General features: G+C 37.2%; 3 protein-coding genes across 6 annotated transcripts in view; 2 read left to right on the forward strand and 1 right to left on the reverse strand.

Annotated features, from left to right (window-relative positions):
• Positions 1 to 186: 186 nt before the first annotated feature.
• Positions 187 to 7,753, reverse strand: LOC113225620 (E3 ubiquitin-protein transferase RMND5B). Its single transcript, XM_026457979.1, has 7 exons — positions 7,556 to 7,753; positions 6,843 to 6,935; positions 5,591 to 5,751; positions 4,893 to 5,099; positions 4,020 to 4,197; positions 2,773 to 3,109; positions 187 to 431 (listed from the first exon to the last, which is right to left on the reverse strand). Exons 1-7 carry the CDS (start codon positions 7,689 to 7,691, stop codon positions 365 to 367), a joined length of 1,179 nt encoding a protein of 392 aa, XP_026313764.1. The 5' UTR covers positions 7,692 to 7,753; the 3' UTR covers positions 187 to 364.
• Positions 7,754 to 8,757: 1,004 nt separating this feature from the next.
• LOC113225607 (prohibitin-2) lies at positions 8,758 to 9,901 on the forward strand. Its single transcript, XM_026457944.1, has one exon. The coding sequence runs from the start codon at positions 8,773 to 8,775 to the stop codon at positions 9,670 to 9,672; it is 900 nt and encodes a 299-aa protein (XP_026313729.1). The 5' UTR covers positions 8,758 to 8,772; the 3' UTR covers positions 9,673 to 9,901.
• Positions 9,902 to 15,219: 5,318 nt separating this feature from the next.
• LOC113225616 (transcriptional regulator ATRX homolog) overlaps positions 15,220 to 23,797 on the forward strand; it is a 55,555-nt gene continuing 46,977 nt past the window's right edge. For 3 of the 4 annotated variants that reach the window (XM_026457971.1, XM_026457973.1, XM_026457974.1), the window contains exons 1-6: positions 15,989 to 20,042; positions 20,485 to 20,558; positions 20,844 to 21,031; positions 21,759 to 21,877; positions 22,212 to 22,246; positions 22,369 to 22,563. In XM_026457971.1, coding sequence (XP_026313756.1) covers positions 16,164 to 20,042; positions 20,485 to 20,558; positions 20,844 to 21,031; positions 21,759 to 21,877; positions 22,212 to 22,246; positions 22,369 to 22,563 — 4,490 coding nt within the window. In that variant the 5' untranslated portion in view covers positions 15,989 to 16,163. Of the gene's footprint in view, positions 15,458 to 15,988; positions 20,043 to 20,484; positions 20,559 to 20,843; positions 21,032 to 21,758; positions 21,878 to 22,211; positions 22,247 to 22,368; positions 22,564 to 23,797 lie in introns of those variants that run through there. The other variant, XM_026457975.1, reaches the window with a different exon arrangement.

Below are 23,797 nucleotides of genomic sequence, written 5' to 3' on the forward strand. Positions count from 1 at the left end.
ATAGAAAAATATAACCCACATTCTCTCCACTTCTTGTAATTCTATCTACAATATTAATCGATAGATTTACAAGAATTGGGAAGGTTATATTTTTCTGTATCTAATGGAGCAACAAACATTTTTGACGTAACTCTACTTACACTATTCTTCCATGAGGGGTGCGATTTGTTTACCAATTAAATAGACATTTTTTTTAAATTTCAATAGAGATACTTTCGATAAGAGAAAATAAACTAAAAACACGAGAAAACTACACTCTATAGGAAAACTCTGCGATCTAAGACGCCATTTAACTGCACGATTATTGTATTAAAGATATACTATTTCACGTTATTGTTACTGATTACAAAAATTAGCTGTCTTCTTACGAGAAATATATTTGACGAGCTTCTGATGGTGATTGTTCCATTGGGCAGTAGGGGCACTTCAACCTGAAACAAAAGAAACTTCTTCTATGTAGATATCACAAACGGACGTAACTTGGATATATCGACGCCGGAAAGCGATCTTGTCGTATCTCGAAAAATAGGACTTTACACCGGGGCTAAAAACTATTTCAAAAAATTATTTATCTTTAATTTGAATTAGTAGAAAGTCAATTTTAAAGTAGGATGTATATAATCATACTTTTCGAGATACGACAAGATCGCTTTCCGGCGTCGATATGTTTATGGCAATAAAGCTTCAGCTTTTGTCGAGTTGTTAGGGTGCCTTCTAATTAGCCGCTTGCAGAAGCACTGAAATGGCGCGGCAGCAGCGCGTTTAAACTTCAGTAATTTTTAATTGACTAAAGCGTGAAACAAACACACCGATAGCGTGTGCGGGTCGGGAACACGGCGGGTGTAACTCCGCTGTATTTATATGGACGACAACACACCACAAGCGGGCGCGGGGGCCGACTTGCGCCCGTCTCGCTTGCGCGTTGTACCTTGTCGTCCATATAAATACACAGAATTACACCCGCCTTGCTCCCGACCCGCACCCGCTGTCAGTGTTTCACGCTTTATTGTTACTGCAAAAGTAACGCGCGTGTCACGTCAACAACTGCGCTTCTAAATTTTGTAAATAAATTAGTAGTGGTGGTATATGCGTCTAATGTGACGTACTTATAATTTTCTATATACATTTTTTTACTTTATTTCATGACCTTGGATTCAAGTCCTTCAGTCGAAATATTATAGTGGAATTAAAGTCGAATATAATAATAGAAAAGAATATAAAAGAATAATGGCTTAAGAGTTGAACACATTTTTATAGTATTTACAATGAATTTAAATACAGGAATGAAATAAGAACGAACTTTATTGTTACGTTAATATTTTTTTTGTTAACAAAGTTAAGTTACGTACGTAGGTGATGTAAACACAGAAACCTACATAAATTTAAATTGCTGTGGATGTAGAGGACAATATAAGGAAAAGCCGTCATGGAATATTGACAGAAATGCGAAGTTGGATGATGAATGGTTATTCATTTAGAGAATTTAAATGAAGCACTTTTTTTAATGTTGTAATATTTATAAAGGCATTTCAATTCTCATCCACTTAGGATGGGTTTTCCTAAAATTTATAAAAGAATTATTAATACAAAGATCGAACACTCAGAAAAAATTCCTTCGATCCGGTCGGATTCGAACCGACGTCTACTTGCATACCGTGCCAGACGCTATACCAACTAAACCACGGAACGAACCAACGGACCTCACGAATTTCTCTATGTGCTTGCGTCGTGTCTTTGTACTTGGTCTTTCAACGACTTTTTAGTCGTAGCGCCATCTACGAGAAATCTATTACAGATTTATCACCCAGTTGGTACATTTACAGCTACCAGTCCTGGCGAGAGATGTCGCTATTCACTGTATTAATTAAATTTTTATTGAATTGATATTCAATTATTTTTTGTGAAATTACTCCACTAGTTTGTTATAATTATTAATACAAAGATCGAACACTCAGAAAAAACACTCAGAAAAAATTCCTTCGATCCGGTCAGATTCGAACCGACGTCTTCTTGCATACCGTGCCACCGATTCCATTATAATACGAAAGGACTAAGCCGTTGCAATTATTTATATTTATTATTTTAATTTATTTGATATTGAATTAGTTGCCTCGTCTCGTGGTCTCGTAAGAAAAAGACGATTTGGTTATGTAGAAAAGGCGGATTAGGCGGTTAGGTAATGTTATAATTTATAGGGTGAATGGAAACGTGCGGAGAGGTAGACTTTGATTTGTATACCTCGCTCAGATTGGAGATGTCCCTAAAAAGGTTAACAGTATGATGTGAGTGGAGGTTCACGGCTTCCACTGTACATATGTGTATAATGAATATTGCATTTATATGCAGGCTTTCATTAATTAATCGATTCACTAATTAAGGTTATTTTGCGGAAGTGCAGGTGAAAAAAAATAGAGGTAAATTATTTATGCTACTCCGCGGACCCAGTGAAGGTTAAATCGTGCAAAATAGCTGAATTAGGAGTTGTTGATTATTAATTTACTTCCATATAGTCTTTGGCCGAGTGTCGGACAATCAACAACCCCTGAGGATGCATCGTAGAGATGCGAAAAACGTTTCGCTATATTTTTGGTGGTGTTGTCTGTGTGTGTAGTCGCGCCGTGTGTTTATTTTGTTAAGTTTATGCGGACGGAGGGTGGGAAAATTAACTGCGTGAAAAAATATTGCTATTTTGCCCGATTTAACTTTCACTGGGTTCGCGGTGTAGCAAATGATTAGCTTCCATTTTTGTTGAAGCCTCCGCGAGACACGTACTTGACGCCCACGGCCAGTTTGTTGAGCGCGTCGCGCGAGATGACGTGTCCGCAGAGCAGCCGCATGGGCGGGTTGTGCTCCGACGCCTGCTGCCGCAGGATGGGGCACGCGAACACCGAGTGGTAGCCGCCGCCGTCCTCGCCCAGGTCCACCTCCAGCGGCAGCTCGTCGTCCGACCAGGCGGCGATCACGTGCGGGTGCGTCATCTTGGCCTTGATGTCGTGCAGCGCGGGCAGCACCCGGGCGCCCGCCAGCACGGCGCCCGCCAGCGGCGACAGCGGCGCCAGGTGCAGCAGCGAGCACGCCTCCACGATGAACAGCTCCGCTGCCTCCGCACCTGCATACGGTGTTAGTGTTGCAGTGCACTGGCTACTTTACTCTGTGATATTGTTAAAATTGCTGTCGTAACTTTTTTCACCCGACTCATTTCAAAGAATACTATTTGATAACGTATTTTAATGTACGAGTCCAAAATGGATGTGATTCTTTAGTAAATAATGAGATAAAAAAGGGGTTGTGTATAAGTAGCAGCCAAGTTGGAGATCGGTCGCTTATCAATTAAAGGGCTGGTGATTCAAATCTGTGAAACACACTGACAGCGGGTGCGGGTCGGTAGCACGGCGGACGCGGGACCCGATCTGTGCCGTGTTCTGCGCCCGTGAGCAGTGCGTAATAAATACACAATACAATTGCACCCGCCGTGCTCCCAATTCGCACAGAATTACTAGAAATAATTTTATATTACAAATCTATGATCATACTTTTATTTATAATTAAAAAATAAACTTTATGCTTTAAATGCCCGATATTGCGCTGGAAGAGAAAAAAAATGGGGTTTCGTCCAAAGGCTGAGGCTGTGAGGTTTTCAAATTTAGCCGTCGATAATGAACTTTATATGAATTGTGTAAATGTGTAAAGTAGATGCGAGCCTAGAAACGCGTCTTCCCGAGAATTGGATGCGAATCGCTCGTCGGCATCTAGGCGCCTTCAAATGAGACGCTTAACGCACACACGCACACACTCAACATAACCCCGCACTAGGGAAACCCTGTGTCGCGGGTGCCATGGACACACACGTAGACAACCACAAATTACACCCAAACTCACGAGAGAAATAAATGTAGGCCATACAACTATCTCTCCCGGCCCGGGAATCGAACCTGGGACCTCTGGGTGACAGTGAGAGGCAGTTAAAGTTAAGAGGCTCAACTGGCTCCGTGGCCGAACGGTTCCGAGGGAGCACTGACCGAGCGCCTTGAGGTCCAGCAGGTGGCGGTACTGGCGCGGCGCGGGCGGCGCGTGCTGCGTGCACCAGGCCAGCGCGCACACGGCGGCCTGCAGCGCGCGCTCGTGGCGCGCCGCGTGCGCCGGGAACTGCGCGCGCGCGTACAGGATGGCCGCGCCCACGCCCGCCTCGCGCGCCAGCTGCACAGGCGAGCGTTCGGGCGTCCATGCAACCAAAGCCAACTTAGCGACCCTTATGGGCGCCGGTGAAGCTACAAGCGCATGGGGCTTGTCAACTTGTCGTGGGGTGACGGGCGCGGTGGCAGTGCCCATATAGATTCAGATAGGAATGGGCGTTACAAATTGTACGTAGCCGAGCGGTTACCGAGTGGATACCGACACGAAATCATATATTTTCCAAACTATATACCGATTGCTTCGGGTCAGATATTCACTGAGTGGATATCAACGCGAAACCATTTTTCGAGCGCCTTCGAAACTGTATACTAACGTTGGCATTACTCTTGTAAAACTATATCCAATAATACACAGTTTCGAAATCCGATTTCGAATATTGATATATAGTTTCGATACGATATTCAAAAAAAGGTATATTACCCATTCCCACCCTCAGATCTTTGCGACTTAAAGCTCAGAGTGGCGCTGCAACTGCTATGGACAGGCGTGTCGCTTACCACCGAGCTCAAGACTTGTTACAAACAAAAATTTAACACTTTTAAGTAAGTTACACAAGTCTCAAATCTCAATTTTCCGGAGACTGAAAACGTTAGCTTCGAAAATGTCAAAAAATTTTCGAAATTTACGAGACCAAAATTCCCGGGATGAAACCCCTAATCCCGACGGACTCCATCCATCACCCGGGACCACCCCCTCACCTTCAGAGCCTGCATGCGGTGCAACGTGAACGGCAGCGACGAGTGCCGCAGCTCGTCGGCTCGCTTCTCCACCCAGTCGAGCGCCAGGGAGGGATCCCCCTCGCACAGCGCCGCGGCACAACGCTGCAGTAGAGCGAATGTGCACGTCCTCTCCACCGGGGTGATCTTGGCTTCTGCCACGAACGTGTCGCCCACATCTTCTAAACCCTGTTTATTAAAAAAACGAAGCAAAGTTACTAACTAGAACCGAAACCGAACCCTTGCAAACATTAAAGGGTGACACACTGTCAGCGGAGTGGATCGGGAGACGGACGCAGCCTGCTCGTCGTGTGTTGTCGTCCATATAAATACCCGCCGTCCTCCCCCGCACCCGTTCTCTCTGTGTTTCACGCTTAACAGTGTTAAAACTACTTTCTTGCCAATTACCATACCTGCACCTAAAATAATGACATCACATACTGTTTAAATGATTACATCAACAATATGAACATTTTCTTATTAATTTAACTATTGATTCAGCTAAAGTTTTCTGAATAATCATATGAACGTAATTTACAAAAGAAGTAAGGGAAGAGTATACCTTTAACCGTATCTACCTTTGGCTCGCGAAGTTTTATATAAATGACAACAATGAGTTCCTAATGTAATTAAATTAGAAATGTTTATAATTCTATGAAAGTAAATCATGTGTTAAATACCTGTCTATATAAATGTTGAGCTATAGCCTGTTCCATAATGGGTCGGTTAACCTCATTGCAGAAAGATTCTGCTTTTGGAGCAACTGATGCATAATCTGAGATGAAATGACGGTCTATGGATTTGCCAACTCGCGACACTGTCGCGTGTAGTTCTCTATGATCTGTAACAAATTTGCATGCTTTATGTTGGTAAATGCGAAGTTATGTATTGTTATTACTTCTTATTGTATCTATGGTATACACTATAATGCTTGACATTGTGCACCCTCATTACTATTAATGGGGTATTCAGAGCCTATGCAACCCTTCATCAATGCAATTTCTTCACTCAAATTGTTTTCACCATATCTGGATGGGGTAATTGTTCGCCCAAAAGTGAGGTTCTTCTGTCTCTTAGAGCGACTGCACCCACCAAATGTGTAATGGGCACTACAACCTCGAGTTGCAAGTTTCTGAGTGGCCTCATTCACGTAAAAATCAAGAGGCAAAATCTACAACCTCTGCTATCACTTGTGTTGAGGTTGGATATGTGCTTGTTCAAACCAAACCATGTCAAGTTTCGGTGCCTATTCCTGGCTAACGCCAAAGGCTAATTTCAGTGTTCGGTCCTATAAATTAACATCTACAGGACCAAATTAGAGCTTTCGAAAGTTTAAAACTGTTGGCTTGTAGCCTTGGGAGGTATCAATGCATTGGTTCTCGAGGACTAGCCTATCATTGCTCTTGTGCTTGGAATAGACAGAACCTAGCTCATAAACTACTTTGTTCGTCTCCCCAAAAGTTTACGGATGTGATGGTCAGTGTTTGGGTAACTGAGAGCAGAGATCAATTGACTATCTGAGGCTCTGTAAATGCCTTGAGCAATGAAGTTATCAAAGTTAATTTCGCACAAGCGATTATGGTGTAAAGCAGCATGGGATATGGATGCACATAACCCAATATTAAGTTTGTAGCTGTATCCGTGTTAAACCATGTGTGCACCACAGCCACATTGTTACGAAGTGTATCATGCCACAAAAGACATAGAAGACATACATGCAATCCATTACAGACCTCAAGAGAGCACAAAAAATTAAATTCACAAAATCTTCAACATTTGGTAGTCAATAAACTTTGTGACAAAAATGTAAATATGGCATAAGTATCTCTAACTTAGTTATGCTTGTAATAAAAGGCCTTCAAATATTCTAGTATACTTAAGACACTATTCCCTATTACTATTATTATAATGGTGTATTTCAAAAATGCTCACCAGTAGAAATCTGGAAGACTTGATGTTTGATGTCAGCTGCCAGTTCCGCCACCAAAATTGATTGAGCTTGGGTAAGAGTAGCATTATGAGGCTCTGTAATACATAATAAATGTAAGTGGGTACCTCATAAGGTATATAAGCTACACTTGAGTATATGTATAATAGATAAATATTAAATTGGTACAACATTAAAAACCAAATTAGACATGTATAGAAGTGCAGTTGCAGCACCACTGTCATGACATGTGGATGCCACTGCAGTATTCTACAAGTGTCTAATTTAGAATAGTATAGAATGTATGCTGTATGCTATCCAAATAAAGGGACCAAGGTAGGTCTATGAATTTCCATTCAATGGAAACACTTGGAAATCTGTACAAATTGAATATCAAATGTTGGTATGAATAAACTTGCATCTATTCAATATTAAACAGAGAATTAAAAAATACTGCCAGCCTAGAATTCATTGTTTTTATACGTATTAAGCTCATTAACGCAATGATACTACTAATTATATAAATCACTATAGTGCAAAGTGAAAGGCATATTTTAATAACTACACGCGAAGTAAGACCGGGTCGTGTTTATAAAATATTCTGTGATAAACTAAACAATCCAGCTTGTCAAACAACAAGTCTCACGTTATATACCAAAATAAAAGAAAGCAAGTACACAGTTGATACCAAGAAATGAAAAGACATTTATTTACTTACGTCTTGCTACTTCTTTCCTGACCTCTTCAACTTGATTAATTAAATCTTGTAAAGCCGTATTCGTATGATCATTTAGCGTGGTAAATTTCGATAATGCTTTGTCTAAATCTTGTTCAACACCAATGCACGATTCCATGGCTTTGGGACAACGTATTTCCCTTTTACCACACAAGTTAGGGTCCAGAAACACACACACGAAGAGCACAGTCACGTAAAGTAAAATTAAGTATTTGGAAATTGTATTTTTTTATTACTATATAAATATTTTTTAGGTGAAAATAGACATCTTGTTTGCTCCGTCATTCATTTTGGCGAGTTTGACAACTGACAAACGTAAGAAATACGTCAAATAAAATGACAATTTTACTTTCGATTTCATGATGAGAAAAGAATGAGATTTCGTATCTGTAGTCGAGTCACACTGGATCTTTGCTTCACTGCCAACATGCTGCCAATTTGTGAGGAATTACCAAAATCAAATTGTGGTGAACTTCAATTCAATTGGGGATTAGCGCGGTGGGAAAAATGCTACGATTGTAACATTTTATAGTTACATTTTAAACTATCGATTGCTGATGTATAGTCTGATGATTACTAATAAAAACACTATGATGAACGATATCGATATTTTTTCAACATCGTACTGATGTAACAACGTGTGCATACTTAATATACATAAAATAGAATTATTAGCGCGCTGCTTGCACAGAATTATTCGATAGGATCGCAGCACTTGGTTCTGAATAGTAAAATTACCAGTCGGCGCGTGTTGAGTACGCGTCTCTCTATATGCCAATTCACAGTGTTAAGAAGATCTAAATCAGCTACTGCTACAATGTAGAGCCGAGTTGTTGAAAGTACAGTCAAGAGCACGTCAAAATTGACATTTTGTACTTTGGACCGTTCTTATCGTAAGCGGCATAGAGTTGGATTTAAATCTTAAGTGTCAAGCTTGACGTGCTCTTTATTCCGTACTTCTACACTACAACTTGCCATTCGTCAACTTAAATATTTTTAACCTTCATTTTTGGGGATTTTGAACAATTGGCATTGGCAACGCTGTTCGCTGCCTTCGCACCAGTTCGCGCACTCTGTAACTCTACCTTTTTGTTTATGGTTATTGCACAATTTGCTCAGGTTGAAATTTAGGTTATAATTATATTTTTGAATTTTTCTGTATCTTACTATTGTATTGGATAGTTTTTCGTTTCTAAATAATGGCGCAGAGCAAGTTTAATGATATGGCGGGCAAATTCGCCAAGGGCGGACCACCAGGTTTGAGCATTGGCTTGAAAGTGATGGCTGCAGTCGGTGTTGCGGCTTATGGCGTTTCCCAATCCTTGTTTACTGTGGAAGGTGGTCATCGCGCCATCATGTTCAACAGAATAGGAGGTGTGCAGCAGCATGTCATGACCGAAGGAATGCACATCCGCGTTCCATGGTTTCAATACCCCATTATCTACGATATTCGTTCTAGACCTCGCAAGATTTCATCACCCACCGGTTCCAAAGACTTGCAAATGGTAAACATTTCGTTGCGCGTGTTGTCACGCCCTGATGCCAGTATGCTGCCCACCATGTACAGACAGCTTGGCACTGATTACGATGAGAAAGTTCTACCGTCAATTTGCAACGAAGTTCTAAAATCCGTAGTCGCGAAATTCAATGCATCACAGTTAATTACACAACGTCAGCAGGTATCTTTGCTTATCAGACGAGAACTAGTGGAGCGTGCCGCTGACTTTAATATTATCTTGGATGATGTGTCCCTCACTGAGCTCAGTTTTGGAAAAGAATATACTGCGGCCGTTGAAGCGAAACAAGTAGCTCAACAAGAAGCTCAGCGGGCCGCTTTTGTAGTAGAAAGGGCTAAGCAAGAGCGACAGCAGAAGATTGTCCAGGCTGAGGGTGAGGCTGCAGCAGCTGAGATGTTGGGCAAAGCCATGGGCATGAACCCTGGATACCTTAAACTGCGCAAGATTCGAGCAGCTCAGAGCATTTCCAGAATGATTGCACAGTCACAAAACAGAGTCTTCTTGCCCGGTAACAGCTTGATGATCAACTTGCAAGATCCCACCTTCGATGACCTGTCTGAAAAACTGACAAAGAAGAAGTAACATTGGGTCTCGGTGGAGAGCGCTGAAGAACTGGAGCCAGCGCCTCTTACTGAAGATGATGAAGCTACTGCTATAATCAGTGGCGCTGCTTCAGTTGCTGTATAGTGCTGTGTTGCCAGATCATTTCAGTGTATAAAGTCTGTCTAATAATAAATTTCAATATAACAAATTGCATTTTATGTTATTTAGTTGTAGGTCTATAGTTGTATGGAAAACATTTATGAAAGTAATAAAATTCATAAAATAGGTCAATGTTTTCTTTACCATTTTTCTTAACAATATTTATTTATATAATATTCAAATCATGATTATAAGTAACTTAGGTACTGCAGATATAACACTAATGGATGTAACTTGAAAGTTTTGATGAAAACAAATCTTTGCTTCACAACCTATGAAACTCCGAATTAACTTATTGAAACAACTTCTTTATTACATCAATACATGTTAAAGAGAATGATTTTATCGCTTACTAGAGTCTATGTACATCATTTCAGACTCATGATATTTATAAAATTAAAAAACAATATTGGTGCAGTCAAGTGCACATCAAGTTTGACACTTTCGACCATTCTTATTGCAAGCGGCTTAGAGTGAAATTTAAGTCTTTGGTGTCAAGCTTGCATTGCTCTTGACCTTGTACCAGGAGGGCTCCTTGTTAGAGTTTGTCCAGGGAAGAACTAACATACCTACTTTGCAGCCAAGCAGTACTGCAAGCATTATTGTGTTCCAGTTTTGAACCGCAAGGGAAGTGAAACTACAGACACATGGGGCTCATCAACTCTATCTTACATTCTTAGGATGAGCAGTAGCAGTACTCTTCAGGTGTTTGTGATTTAAAGCTCTGAATGGCACAGCAACTATTATGGATAGGTATGTTGTTTACCACAAAAAGCAAAACACTAAAGTGGAAGTGAACTAGCCATAAGCACAGGGAAAGAATAGAAAAGTGGAACAGAAAGGAAAATGTCAAGAGTAAAAGGGGTTGTTCCTTTAAAAGATGGTCTGATGACTTTAAAAAAGTAGCTGGACCTCTATGGACTAGGCTGACAAGGAACAGAGCCAGATGGACAGAGTTGGGGGAGACCTATGCGTCTTCAGGATGCGCTGATGCTATAGATTAAGTAATTTATGGATATAATTGAATTGTCAATATAATATAGGTTAATAAATAAATAAAATTGTTGTTTACCACCAGTCATGGGACTTTGTCTTCTGTCAATTGATATAATAAAAAAAGGTTCGAAATGTTAACAAATAGTTTCATTACACTAATTATATATATTATAATTATAGTTTCCCAAAATGGTCCTATCGCCCCCCAGCAGATGCAGAAGAGTCCCAGGGGGGTAAAGGCCTAATGATGCTACCGCATTTGGAAAAAAAAAACTGAATTATCTATATAAACTACACTCCATATACATAACAAAAATATCCATATAAAAAATATGTGTTAACAATAATTTTTTGGGGAGGTGAGCCAAAAACCTACGCCGTAGGTAAAAAGGCTTAGATATAGAATAATTAATAATAAAGTAAAAGACCAACAAACTATTCACATAAATTATATTTAACAAAACTAAGTAGCTATATTAACATACAAGAAAGCTACGTGTAGCGCAAAAGAAGTAACTTGCGCACACTAGCAATCATTCCTAACTGGGTCACTTGCAGTGTTTTGTCTTTCAAGCTCTAAATAGTGCTAGTCGTATGCTGCACGTAGCCTAAAGCAATAAGTAAGTAACCATGTGGACGGGTTTTCTACTTTCTGTTGGCATTGGGTGGGGGGCATCGGTACTTCGCCATTTCTACTTCAGCTTCATAGAAACTCATATCATTGTAACAGAAATACTCCGGAGATTTGTACGGGCCGGATTTGTCGAGCTTTATTCCAGGGCCCACAGGTTCATTAGCAGGAATGACCACGGCACCGCTCAGTCCTGGTACATTCGTCTTTGAAGGCGGCGGCGCAGTCGATGAAGCAGATACCGTTGTCTGATTAGTTCCCTGACTGTAAGTTCTTGTAATCACCCGCAGAACACTACCCCTCAGTGCGTATCTTGAAATCATTTTGTTACACAATCTCAATCTCAACTCAGTCAAGCAAGTCCAATTTATATCGGAAAGACATATACATAAACAGCATTGCCATGCCAATGGTTCAAAATCCCCAAATTTGAAGAGAGCTAACATCACATTCTCACATTTCGAGTTCTCAATAAATGATATAAATTCATCACATAAATAAAACTAAAACAAAGAATTGAGAAACTCAAAATATTAAAATACAGAAAATTATAAATCGTTTATTAATTTTAATGAGGTTCAACAACTACAACAGTCTTCGAAAAAACATTAAATAATTTTTTTAGCCTTACAAAATTAAGTGATAAATAAACATATTACAGACATTAATATTTATTGAACATTTGGTAACACTATGTTAAGGTTAGAAATAATTAATGAGTAAATTAAGTTTAGACTTTTATAGTTGACGAGTGGCAAGTTGTGGTGTAGAAGAATCAGGTAGGTGCTATGATTCTACCTACCGAATAATTCTGTAACTCATGTGGCTTGCTAATAATTTTTGTCTATTGTATGTATTGCTATGTAAGTGAAGAGTGTGCGATTTAAAAAAAATCGATAGCGTTCATCATAGTGTTTTCAAACTAGCGATGCGTCAGCAATCGATAGATTAAACAAAATAATAAATTGTTAGAATCTCCGCATATTCTCCACATAGCGCCAATTCCCACAAAATCCCCATCAGGTTGATATTCCCACAATTTAGGTAATGTCCCACAAATTGGCAACCTAAATCGTTCAAATGTCATGTAATTTGTCTATCATTTCTTTTTTTAAACTTTTTTCATGACCTTGGATTCAAGTGGTTCATTTACTCAATACAATGTTAATAATCTAACGTCGAATTTACGATTATCGTATTTCTTTGAGTGAAATAGCGAATGTGTCTCGTTTTTGTACAACTTCAGGCCTACGATGTTAGGCAACGGCCCGTAGTCGACTATTCGCAAATGACTACTCGATATTCTCAGCTTAGCTCCTAAAAGTAAGTAGAGTATAATTATTATTATTATCGAATAGAGCAAGAATTTTTCAGCACGAGAAGCAAAGTAATATAAAATCATCAATGATACGCTTAAAAAATGCTGACCGTCAACTAAAAAACAACATTTGGTCAAAATATACAGCACTTCATCAATTAATATTTTGTTATTTAATTTCTCAGAGCATAACACGGAAGAAAAAGCAATGGAAGTGCTCTAACCCTCGATTACTACCAGATATGCAATAGAAGTGTCATAACAGAAATGGAAGCAGATGTCAAAATCAAATCTTAGTAGAAACGGAAACGAAAGCGGGTGCGGAAGCGAATACTCTAAAGGTCTAAAGGAAATAGTTCCAAACAGGGCTTGGCTTGGCTTATTTTGGTTTCATAATTGCACAAAACTGCTAAAAAATTGCGTGTGCTACCGCGTGATTGCCTCATCAATGGCGCGAACGTTGTAAACGTCCGATTAAAGTTCCGCTATAAAAGTCGCAGAAGCAGAAACGAAAACAGATATGAAAAAGCCTGCGGAACTGTCGCCGTTGCGAAAGCAGAAGTAGAAATCTGTATCATCACTAAGATGATACAGATTTCTACTTCTGCTTTCGTGATGATAGGTACAGATTACTACATTGCTATACTATCAGAACCAAAACTCACACATTCATAGTTTTAATCACTATTAAATCTTAATAATTATTGATCGTAGTTTCTAATTTAAAAAGAATAAAAAACTTTGGACAGTTAATATTATTTAAACTTTACCCTATTGGCATATCATTGAAAATTCAATGCCTCTTATTGCAAGTTATGATGTTTTGATTTTATTGAAATTTCAATTAATGTGCTGAACGACGACGAAATCGAGAAGTTTATTTAGTTCTCCAAAAAAAAAGAAGTGACCATATTACAGCGATATCTTCGTTTCTTGTAACAAAAAATAAAAATTATACTGGAACAGATTTATTCAACCATTGAGAAAAAAATCAAACAATGATACCCATTGACTAATATGATACCTAATAAAATGTTTCATGTATAATGTTTGTTCATGTTTAATAAAAACGCACTCTAGTCATGGACTTACAAATTAAGTCAATGACTCTAGTAAAATAAATATATCGAGAGTATCGAGAAATAACGTCAGAAAGAGCCATTTTCATGAAAATGTCTTAAAATTTCTTAACTTTCCTTCAATTTCATGGGAAGTTTCCAGAACTTCATTAGAAACTTTACAGAGTATATCGGAAATATACTCATAATATACATTGTGATTAATTATCATTTTAACTTGATTATTTTTGAACGATGATGATTAATTAGAGGTGTGCCAAATATTCGTTTTATATTCTGTATTCGTCATGTTCGGCAGGTAACCGAATATTCGGTAAAAATGCCGAACATACGCTTAGTAAAAATTAATTAGTTTACATACGTATCTTACTTTAGCCTACGAAATATTATACTAAGATATCTTTGGATAATGCTTAGCATTCAAGTAAAACGTTTATTTGTTTTATGGAGTTTCAATATGACGTCACACAGTGGGTCCAAACTGATGATTCGTGGGCCAATGGTGAATTTTAATTAGATTAGACTGCTATAGGACGCCCTTCGGCCAGAGATGATGTAGCGTCATTTGTGAAAAGTCCGCATAAAAACGTTAACAACCAACCAACCAAACCAACTTCATTACAATTATTAAATTGACATCTCTAGTCAGCTGCTGGTAGCTGTAAAGGTAGGCTGAGTGAGGAGAAATAGATTTCTCACAGATGGCGCTACGGCATCAGTAGATAGAAACCAAAAACAAAGATCTGCCCCAAGGCCATAGAAAAATTCGTAAGGTCCGCTGGTTCGTTCCGTGGTTTAGTTGGCATAGCGTCTAGCACGGTTTGCTAGAAGACGCTGGTTCGAATCCAGCCAGATCGAGGGATTTTTTTCTAAGAGCTCGATTTTTGTATTAATAATTATAGTAAACTAGTGGAGCAATTTCACAAATTAATAGTTGAACATTAATAGCTGACATTCAATAAACTTAATGATATTATTTATTAAAATTGACCGAAATAGTACTATCTCTTTCTAAAATCCAATTGCGCTTATATTAAAACACGCAGGTGTTGTGGAACCATAGTTAACTCGTTTTTTAATCACTCACTTATTGTATTAAAAAAACTATGAACCATTCAACGTATCGTTTACATTTTTAATATTGAGCTTTAAAAATATATTATCCCATTATCACCAACAATATGAATTGCAACAATTCATCGTGACGTAAACGTTAAGCAGTTTAAGATAATTTCCCTAACACTGCACTACTGAATGATAGTTCGCTTTAACGTTCATTTTATTTTTGTTTATCATGTGATCATTTAGAGTTTTTTAGTAAGCATGTCATATACCAATAAATCACAATATAGGTAGTTGTATATGGCGAAAACGATCGATTTCCCCCATTTTCTAGACTCCCACTGCCTCCCTCCCGCTCCTGCTGTCCTCCTCTGTTGTCTATGGATCTTTTTCACGACTGTTTTGGATAGTTTACCTTCCTTGCATATTTCGCCGATTTTTCGGTTGTTCGTCGAGAAATGTGTGTAATTTAGTGCGTAATTCATATTACAAAGTGTAATAATGTATTACAATTATAATTGACTCTTCTTGACCCAAGAAACATCCCATAAATCAGTAGTTCAGCCATTTACATGAAAGGTGAGTACAAAAAATTGATACCTTATTAGTTTTTTATTTTGCTTCAAGAGACACCGTTTTTACCGTTATCTAACAGGTAACATGCCAATGAATATTGTAGCCATGATTCTAATTTCATGCGTTTATGTTACTAGAGTCCGAAATTATTCATGAATCTCATATGTACTGTAATATAGTTCGTATGTATACCTATTGCCGCTATTTTGTGTTATAGTTGTATATATAGTTCGGTGTATAACCCAACTAAATTGAGATGCCCTTATGTGTGATTCACGTTCCGTTCCATGAAATGCCTTTACGTGTTGGAAGAATAACGTTTAGGGCAATGTAAAATGTCCGTTCTCCGTTGTAATAATTGATGCTAAGTCTATTTTGTTATTTTCTTTGAATATTTCAACTGGTGCAAGTTGCATTTTTTATTTTATCACTTACGAACGACGTAGTTTTTCGTCAGTTGACTGAATGGTGTTGGGATCCAGTGTCCACTGTCACTCTTTCATTTTAAAAATACTTTTTTTTCTCTATGGTTTTTTATTTTCTTTGTGTAAAATGGCGTCGTCGTAATCGTCGTAATCTACGTTTTTGTTAAGTTTTGCACCCCTATTGATATATTGTGTTAATATTATAATTGCTCGGTCTGTTTCATCTTGTATAGCGTGCAATCGAATTTTTGTGTGATAATTTCGCAAGACAAGCTATACGCGAAATGGCGGACGATGTTCCTGTTTGTGATGTGTTGTGCGAAGCGATGGAGTATTTATCCAAGCTGGGATTGAATTTACGTAGTCGATCTGAGAGTTTGAAGGCGAAGAGAATATCTAAAGAAAAACTAAAGAATTTTCATGCTGTCCAAAAAGCCGCTCATAAAGTATTGCTGATATGCCAATTATCCAAAAAATCACTTGACAACGTTGAAAGCGGCATTCGCAAAGTACTAAGCATTGCCGACGCCGGGCAACAACCAACTACTAGTAAAGGCGGGAAAACGCTTGACAAGAATACAGAGAAATCTAAGGACAAAAATTTCGAAAAATTTGATAGAAACGTGAAAGAAAAGCCCCATTATCACTATTTCGAATACCGCTCCCGAAAATTGAAAGTAGCTAAAAAGATTTCTGTTAAGCATTTTACTTCAGTCAAAGTTCTGGCTAAGAAAATTCCTATGTCTCTGTTGGAAAACTATCCAGTTTATTATAATTGTAAGCTTTACCGTATTAGAGAGAGGCAAGCTCTGAAGGAACAAGCATTGAAGGAAACTGATACGATAGTAAAGAAAAATGAAGATGAGTCGAATTGCAAAGAAAAATTAGAATTAAAAAAATCAATTATAGATAACTCTGAAATTGAAGATGTAAATAATATGCCAACTACACTAGAACCAGAATCAAATATTGATGATCATAGCATGGAATCTAAACCTGAGCAGAAAAAAGTTAATAAAGCAAGCAGTACTAGTTCTATTGAAAATGATCATACTGAGCCCAATAATAAGAAACATCTAAAGAAAAAGAATTGTGATGAATCCTTAGGTGAATCGCAAGAGGAAGTTGATAAGGAACCAAAGAGAGCACAGAGAACAGAAAAAAGTAGTGTCTCTGTTGACTCAAATGAAGCAGAAAAAACTGATGAAGCTCATAAAGAAAAACATGTAGTGGCCAAATGTACTGATAGTTCTGAAAATGAGCGTTCAAATAAGTCATACCAAAAGTCCAAATGTTCTGATAGTTTATCAGATGAAGATACATCTAAAACCCCCATGAAGTCTAAACATTTTTCAAAACGCAAAAGCTCACAGGAACTACGTAAAAATAGTATATGCTTAGATAGTTCTGAAGATGAAAATGCACACAAATCACTTAAACAGTCCAAATATGCTCGAACTGTACGCAAAAAGTCCCAAAAAAAGTCAATACACATTAGCTCTGATGAAGGAACAACAGACAAGTTGAGAACAAGGCCAAAGCACTGTAATAGTTCTGAAAATGAAAATACACAGAAGTCTCGAAAAATGTCAACACATTCTCTTAGCTCTGAAGATGAAAGCATACTCAAATTCCAAAAAAAGTCAAAGCACGCTCTTAATTCTGAAGATAAAAGCACAACCAAGTCCCGGAAAAAGTCAAAGCATTCTCTTAGTTCTGAAGATGAAAGCACTCACAAGTCCCAAAACACGTTAAAACATTCTCTTATTTCTGATGATGAAAGCGCACCCAAGTCCCGCAAAAAGTCAAAGCATTATAATAGTTCTGAAGATGAAATGAGAAGTGAGAAGAAAATGTTGACACGTGTTACAATAATTGATGATGATAGCTCTGACAATGAAAAGGAGAAACAGAAACAATGTGAAACTAATGCATACAAAAAAGATTCTGCAGTAACAAATTGTGCAACAGACCCTGAAAGTGAGAAAAATAATTTGTCCAATGTTAATGTCAGTCAAGAAAATCAGAGTGATGAACAGATGGAAGATGCTAAGGATGGTGAACAACAAGAAAGAAATCCAGAAGCTAAAAAATCTTTAATAAAATGTGTCAGTCTAAGTCAACTCCTGAAACCTGATTTATTGGAAAAAGCTTGTTTAAACAATGACGAGCCTGGTAACAAAACATGTAAGCTAAATAGAAAATGTTCAATAGGAGATAATAAAATGAAAGAAGATTTTTCTGAGGACAAGAAATTGAAGAAGCATAGGTCTAAAAAAGTAAAGTTTGATGATGAGGAAGCTTTTTGGGAAGAAAAGAGAAAAATGGTGAAAACCTTTAAACCTAAACAATTTTCAATACATCTTCAACATCTGCCAGAAATAACTGTAGCATTTTTACAAGGCCATAATTTAAAAAAGGTTACACGAGGTGCAACTGTCATTTGTGAAATAGGTAAAGAAATTGCAGAAGTATTGCATGAAAACCAATGTAATAGCTTAAGTGCGGCTAATAATCTCGAAAATACAAAACAAGTGTGTCACAATGAAAATGCTGTTCAACCAGAACTTATTAATATAGTGAAAAGTGCTTTGCTAAATGATTCAGAGTCGGATAACTCGGATAAAGAACAGATTGGTAACTTGGAGCATGAATCGCAAAAAGTTAAGAATTCTTTGCTTAATGAATCAGATTCAGAAAATGATCAACAGAAAGAACATGAAAAAACGAATAATGATTCTAATGCACAAAACAAAAAAAGTTCTTTACTCTTTGAATCTGATTCTGAGCAGAATGTTGAAAAGCCTAGCTCTGATGTCGTAGAGCCACTTGCCAAGGCTAAAAGCACATTTGATAAATCTAACTCCGATACAAGTGAAAAGCTAAACATGATAGAAGAGATGTCTGACAAAAATCAAGATACCAATAAAAAAGCTATTTTAAATGAATCAGATTCTGATAGTCTGGCAGCGTGTGAAGAAAGTAAAGACACCACTAGCAAATGCCACCCACAATCGCACAGTAAAGAAAAGCACAAAAAGAGTAAAAAAAAACTTAAACGAAAAAGCAAGCCCAGATCACACAGCGACAGTGAATCAGATGGCGAGAAAAGTGTTAAGACAAATATAATTAATAAAAATGATTCTGATGAAGAAGACGACAGTACAGGGAAAACTAAAAGGTTCTTGTCAGATTGTAACTCTGACAACGAAAATGTTAAGAAATCTAAATGTGGCAACAAAGCCAAAAAAGCTGCTTTACTTAATGACTCAGATTCTGATAGCGGCCATGATAAGAAAAATGTATCTGATCCTGTAACAGATGCGCAAACTGTCCAATATTCTAATAAAAATGATGAAGAAGGGAAAACTAAAATAAATTCATTAGAAGATGAAGCCGACGATGTTGAAAACTCCTTAGCAGATAAGTCAAGCCCTCCAAAGGAAGAAGATAGTATTGATAAGGATGAGAAAAGCAGGGAGAGTGAAGAAACATTGAAAAATGTTGACCATTCATCAATAGAAGACTCTGATAGTAAAAAAAACGATGAAAAAAATAATGATTCACTAGAAACTTATAATGAGAATCAACAAAGTGAAGTCACTCAGTGTAGTAAGGCTAATTCAGGCTCAGATGACAGTGATAAAGAAACTTCGCCAGAAAAGCTTAAGGAAACCAGCAGAGACAAAAATAATGACTCTGAGGAGAAAAAGACTAGTGACCACGAAAAGACTCCTCCCACAGAAGGTGATGAAAAAGAAATAGCAAAGTCTTCTTTACTCAAAGATTCTTCAGGTGATAGTCCTAAGCCCATTAAAAGAAAGAAGAGTGATGACAAACCAAAGTCGAAAAGGAAGCATATCATGGAAAGCATGCATGCTAAAAAAATGTTACTGACTTACTCATCCAGTTCTGACACTGAAGATGAACAACTAAAAACAGTAGTCAAAGATATCAAAAAAAATTTGTTACAAGCATTGGATTCTGATGAGGAGAAAATGCCATCAGCAGTTTTTCAGAGGCGGGTATCCTCTTCAGATTCAGATGTGGACATATTAACGCAGGTTAAAAAAAGTAATAAAAATAAAAGGAAAACCTCCACGCTTTCAGAAAAGGAGGACTTAGAGGAAGACAATGACAGCTCCAATTCCAGTAGAAAAAAGGTTAGGTTATTGTAGATTAAGAAACAATACAAATTAGTTAAATACAGTTGTAATTATGTTATTATTGTACAAACTTAGCTAAGAAGGTGAAAGTACAGTGCCTGATGAAATTCTAATTTTTTTGTGTTTACTGTTTGGATAAGAGAATTGTTTCAATTAAAAGCAAAGGTATGTTAAGTTTAAATCTGAATTGTTTTGTTTTTGTATAGAAAACAGTATTCTTGTCTGCCATTAAATACAATTTGTATGTAATGGGTGTTTCAATTATTCTTTGTATGGAAACTGATCTGTACAGGACATTAAAAATCAAATGCGGTAGTTTCCTTTTTCAATTTACTGAATGTCGAGGGAAGAATCTTGGCAAATTGGTAAAAGTTTTAAATACCTAGGTAGTTTATCACATCTTAAAGCTTAAAAATTAAATGGAGAAACTGACTTACAGATGGGCCGTTCTAGTGAGAAACCAGGCAGTAGCAGCAACCATTCAGAAAATCAGGACGACAAAGATATTGAAGGGTAAATACTGTTGTATATAAAGGGTTAAATGGTGTGTAATTTTAATCACTAGGCATGCTTTATTTGCCAAACAAAAGAAAATTCAAAGTGTTAGTCTCTTGTGTGTCTTGTGTTCTTGGCTAACATCTGGTAAACTAATATAGTACGTTATATATATAAATATCTCGGTGCTTAGATCGACTTATCGTTAAAAGTATATCTACTACATATCGGTATAGATTTTACGTCAGTTTTGATTATTTATAATTATAGTCCCTGCAAAGATTTTTAATTCTTCCTGTACAGATTGACAAACTTGAAAACCTTGAACCAATCTCGTCGACGGTCTGACTCCAAACCTAATAAAACAGAGTCGAGTTCTAAAAAAGAAACCAGACCCAAAAGTAAGCTTTTCGCTGGCGAGGAAGGTCTGCTGGAGGTCCCCAGCAGCTCTGATGAGTTGTCTGCGGCTGAGAATGATGCTGGCGACGAAGGTAAGTGATCCTTGTAACTAATGTCAGAACATTGACTTATTTTCTGAACGAAAGTTATTAAAACTTAATTTGTCTTGAGAGTGAATGGTAAAATCACTTCTCGTGTGACATTTTTGACTCAATAAATGAATTTATTTTTTTAACGTGATATAACGGGCTTTGCCTATCCTGATGGGGAGAAAGGGCGTAAAGTGTATGTATACTCTATCAGCATAGTTGAACCTTTCGTAGTCCCTATACATTGCAATCGGGGATCTTATCCGTCCCTTAAGTTTCTGACCAATTTATTTTTCAAAACCTTGTGTTTACAATAAAAATATGAACTAGCCTTTAATCGTCATTCACGTAATTGTTGACAATAACAAGTAAGCTACGAGATACAAGGGATAAAGGTGGTAGAAGTAGCTGTCGAAACTTTAGAAGTAATCTGGATTACACAAAATTTTGTACACCATTGAACCATTTTGTGTATTTATTTATTCACCAAAGAAGTCACAGACTGAATCATAATAACTTGTGATTTCTACCATTTCACATTAATGAATTACCACGTTTCATGAAATAAATATGTAACACAATATTGACTCTACTTGTAAATATATAGAAATAAAATTTGTTTCTATTTTTAACTCCATTAAAGATAAAAATATCGTCGTTAATTTGATTACAATTTCTAGAACCAAGTAATGCTAGGGTAAAGAAATACATACTATTGTATTGTTTTTAGAATTGCCATCCGTCACATTGTCGGGTCTGAACGGGTCTGTCGTGGAACATATGGCTAAAGACGACCTACTCGAAGAAAGTGACTCGGACACCTCCAAAGATAAAGATAAGAGCTCTGATGTACGTTTTTATAATTTACTACTTCGCATTTACACCAATTCTGTCGTAACTTAAAAATGGTCGAATTGAGAAAACGCGATTTGAAAGTTCAAAAAATTACTGAATGGAACCAATAAGTTTACATATATTCTCGTTTATAAGTGGATAACTGATTCTTATGTATAAATAAAAATAATCCCATTCGTAATAAGATTCATTCATTTTTTTCATTTTCAGGTCGTGCAATCTTAATGCTACCATTTTTGTGTTGGGACAATATTTGGTTGCATGTGCGACCTATTATTCTTAAAATGTTTATTGATATTGATAGATAAATATCACGTTTTTGTTGCAGGATGTAAAAAAAGAAGACGATTCAGATACTGACAAGTAAGTTACTAGTACAGGATAATAATATTATATGTTTTTAATTCTGTCACCATTGATGGTGTCGTATACGTGATTTGTGTGATGTTTTTAATTCTTTATTATACAGTATATTTCTTTCGCAGTGTAAAATTGAAGCGTCGCAAAGCCAACGCGATCTCATCAGACTCTGAAGTCGGATACTCGAAGCGTAAACCTACGGGGAAGTACAGCGACTTCGAGGACTCCGAAGACGAGAGCTCTGAGCCTGCCAAGAAGGGGAAAAGGAAGAAGAAGGAAACCGACAGCGATGCCTCGGCTGGATCGTCCTCTGACGAAGGGTAAGTAATTTCTGAATCTGGCCCTAGGTTTTAGAGTAAATTATGTTTTATTAATTATGGTTTATATTTATTTGTTCATAATAATAATAATAATTCGTTTATTTGCTTAATACATGCTATAACAGAAGATGTTACAAGAGACAGTGCCAGTACAAACATGTTTCGCATGTATTCAATAGCATGCAAATGTCTACTTTTATAATGTCAATCAGACTACCACAACAATAATAAAAAAAATGTCACAAACATGTCAAGTTACAAATTAATTTGGTCAATAATGACAATTTTCATGATTTTATATCTTACATCACTTTTCCTGTCAAATATTTCGTTTAGGTCATAAAAAATATTTTTATTTAACCACTTGTACATCTTTATTTTTAATAAAATTAAGTGTAATAGTTTAGTCTCAAGTGGTATTTTATTGTATAAGTCAACAAACGTTTTTAAACAACTTTTACTGTTATAATTATTAATACAACAAACAAACTAGTAGAGTAATTTCACAAAAATAATTGAATATCAATTCAATAAAAATCTAAAAAACTTTTGCTGTATTTAGCAGTCATAGGAATAGTGTCAAGTATAAGTCTATTCGGGTTTCTGCAGAGTCTAGTAGTCACATCACATGCTTTCTTAAACAAATATGTGTGTTTTCGTACAAAGATACAAATTTCGAATATATATAATGATAGTAGTGGCAACAGACCAACACCTTCAGGGTCTGCATGTGTCATCCAGGGGAATTCCGCAAATTGCTCTAATGCATTTCTTTTGTGCTACGAAAGCTCTGTTTCGATCTGTACTACGAGGCATGCCTTTTAAGTTTTGTCGTTTAAAGAAGAAAACACTACTAGAACCTTATAGTACCTTTTATTGTTTTTCAAAGTATTCACCACGTAGTTTAATACACTTTCCCATTCGCTTCAAGCAGTCATTAAAACATTTGTACCATTCCAAAGTAGTGGTGTTCAATATGGCTGTCTCGAAAGCGTCGACTGTTTCTTCACCGGACTGGAACCTGTAGGCCCTACAGTGTAGGGACACATGTGCTGACGTTACGTTTTCAGCCCTCTGCGTGTGCGCAGTCAGTCGTCGTCCATGGCGCGCCCGGTCCGAACAATTCCAGCAATGTTCCTCGCCATAAGTAGTTCCGAGTTAATCTTCCATTTGTTTTGTACCGTATACTATTTGGCAGTGTACAATAAAAGTGTGACAACTAAATTATAACGGA

This window comes from Hyposmocoma kahamanoa, unplaced genomic scaffold, assembly GCF_003589595.1.
Source record: "Hyposmocoma kahamanoa isolate Upper Pololo Valley unplaced genomic scaffold, ASM358959v1 168, whole genome shotgun sequence".
Taxonomy (NCBI): domain Eukaryota; kingdom Metazoa; phylum Arthropoda; class Insecta; order Lepidoptera; family Cosmopterigidae; genus Hyposmocoma; species Hyposmocoma kahamanoa.

What these genes read in the sequence shown, in the direction of transcription:
- LOC113225620 (XM_026457979.1), bottom strand. Translation starts at nt 7,691, where the DNA reads ATGGAATCGTGCATTGGTGTTGAACAAGATTTAGACAAAGCATTATCG. An exon ending in CAGGAAAGAAGTAGCAAGAC is followed by an intron (nt 6,936 to 7,555) that starts GTAAGTAAATAA and finishes TATGTATTACAG; the next exon opens with AGCCTCATAATGCTACTCTT. An exon ending in GCTGGACCTCAAGGCGCTCG is followed by an intron (nt 3,110 to 4,019) that starts GTCAGTGCTCCC and finishes CACCGTATGCAG; the next exon opens with GTGCGGAGGCAGCGGAGCTG.
- LOC113225607 (XM_026457944.1), top strand. Translation starts at nt 8,773, where the DNA reads ATGGCGCAGAGCAAGTTTAATGATATGGCGGGCAAATTCGCCAAGGGC.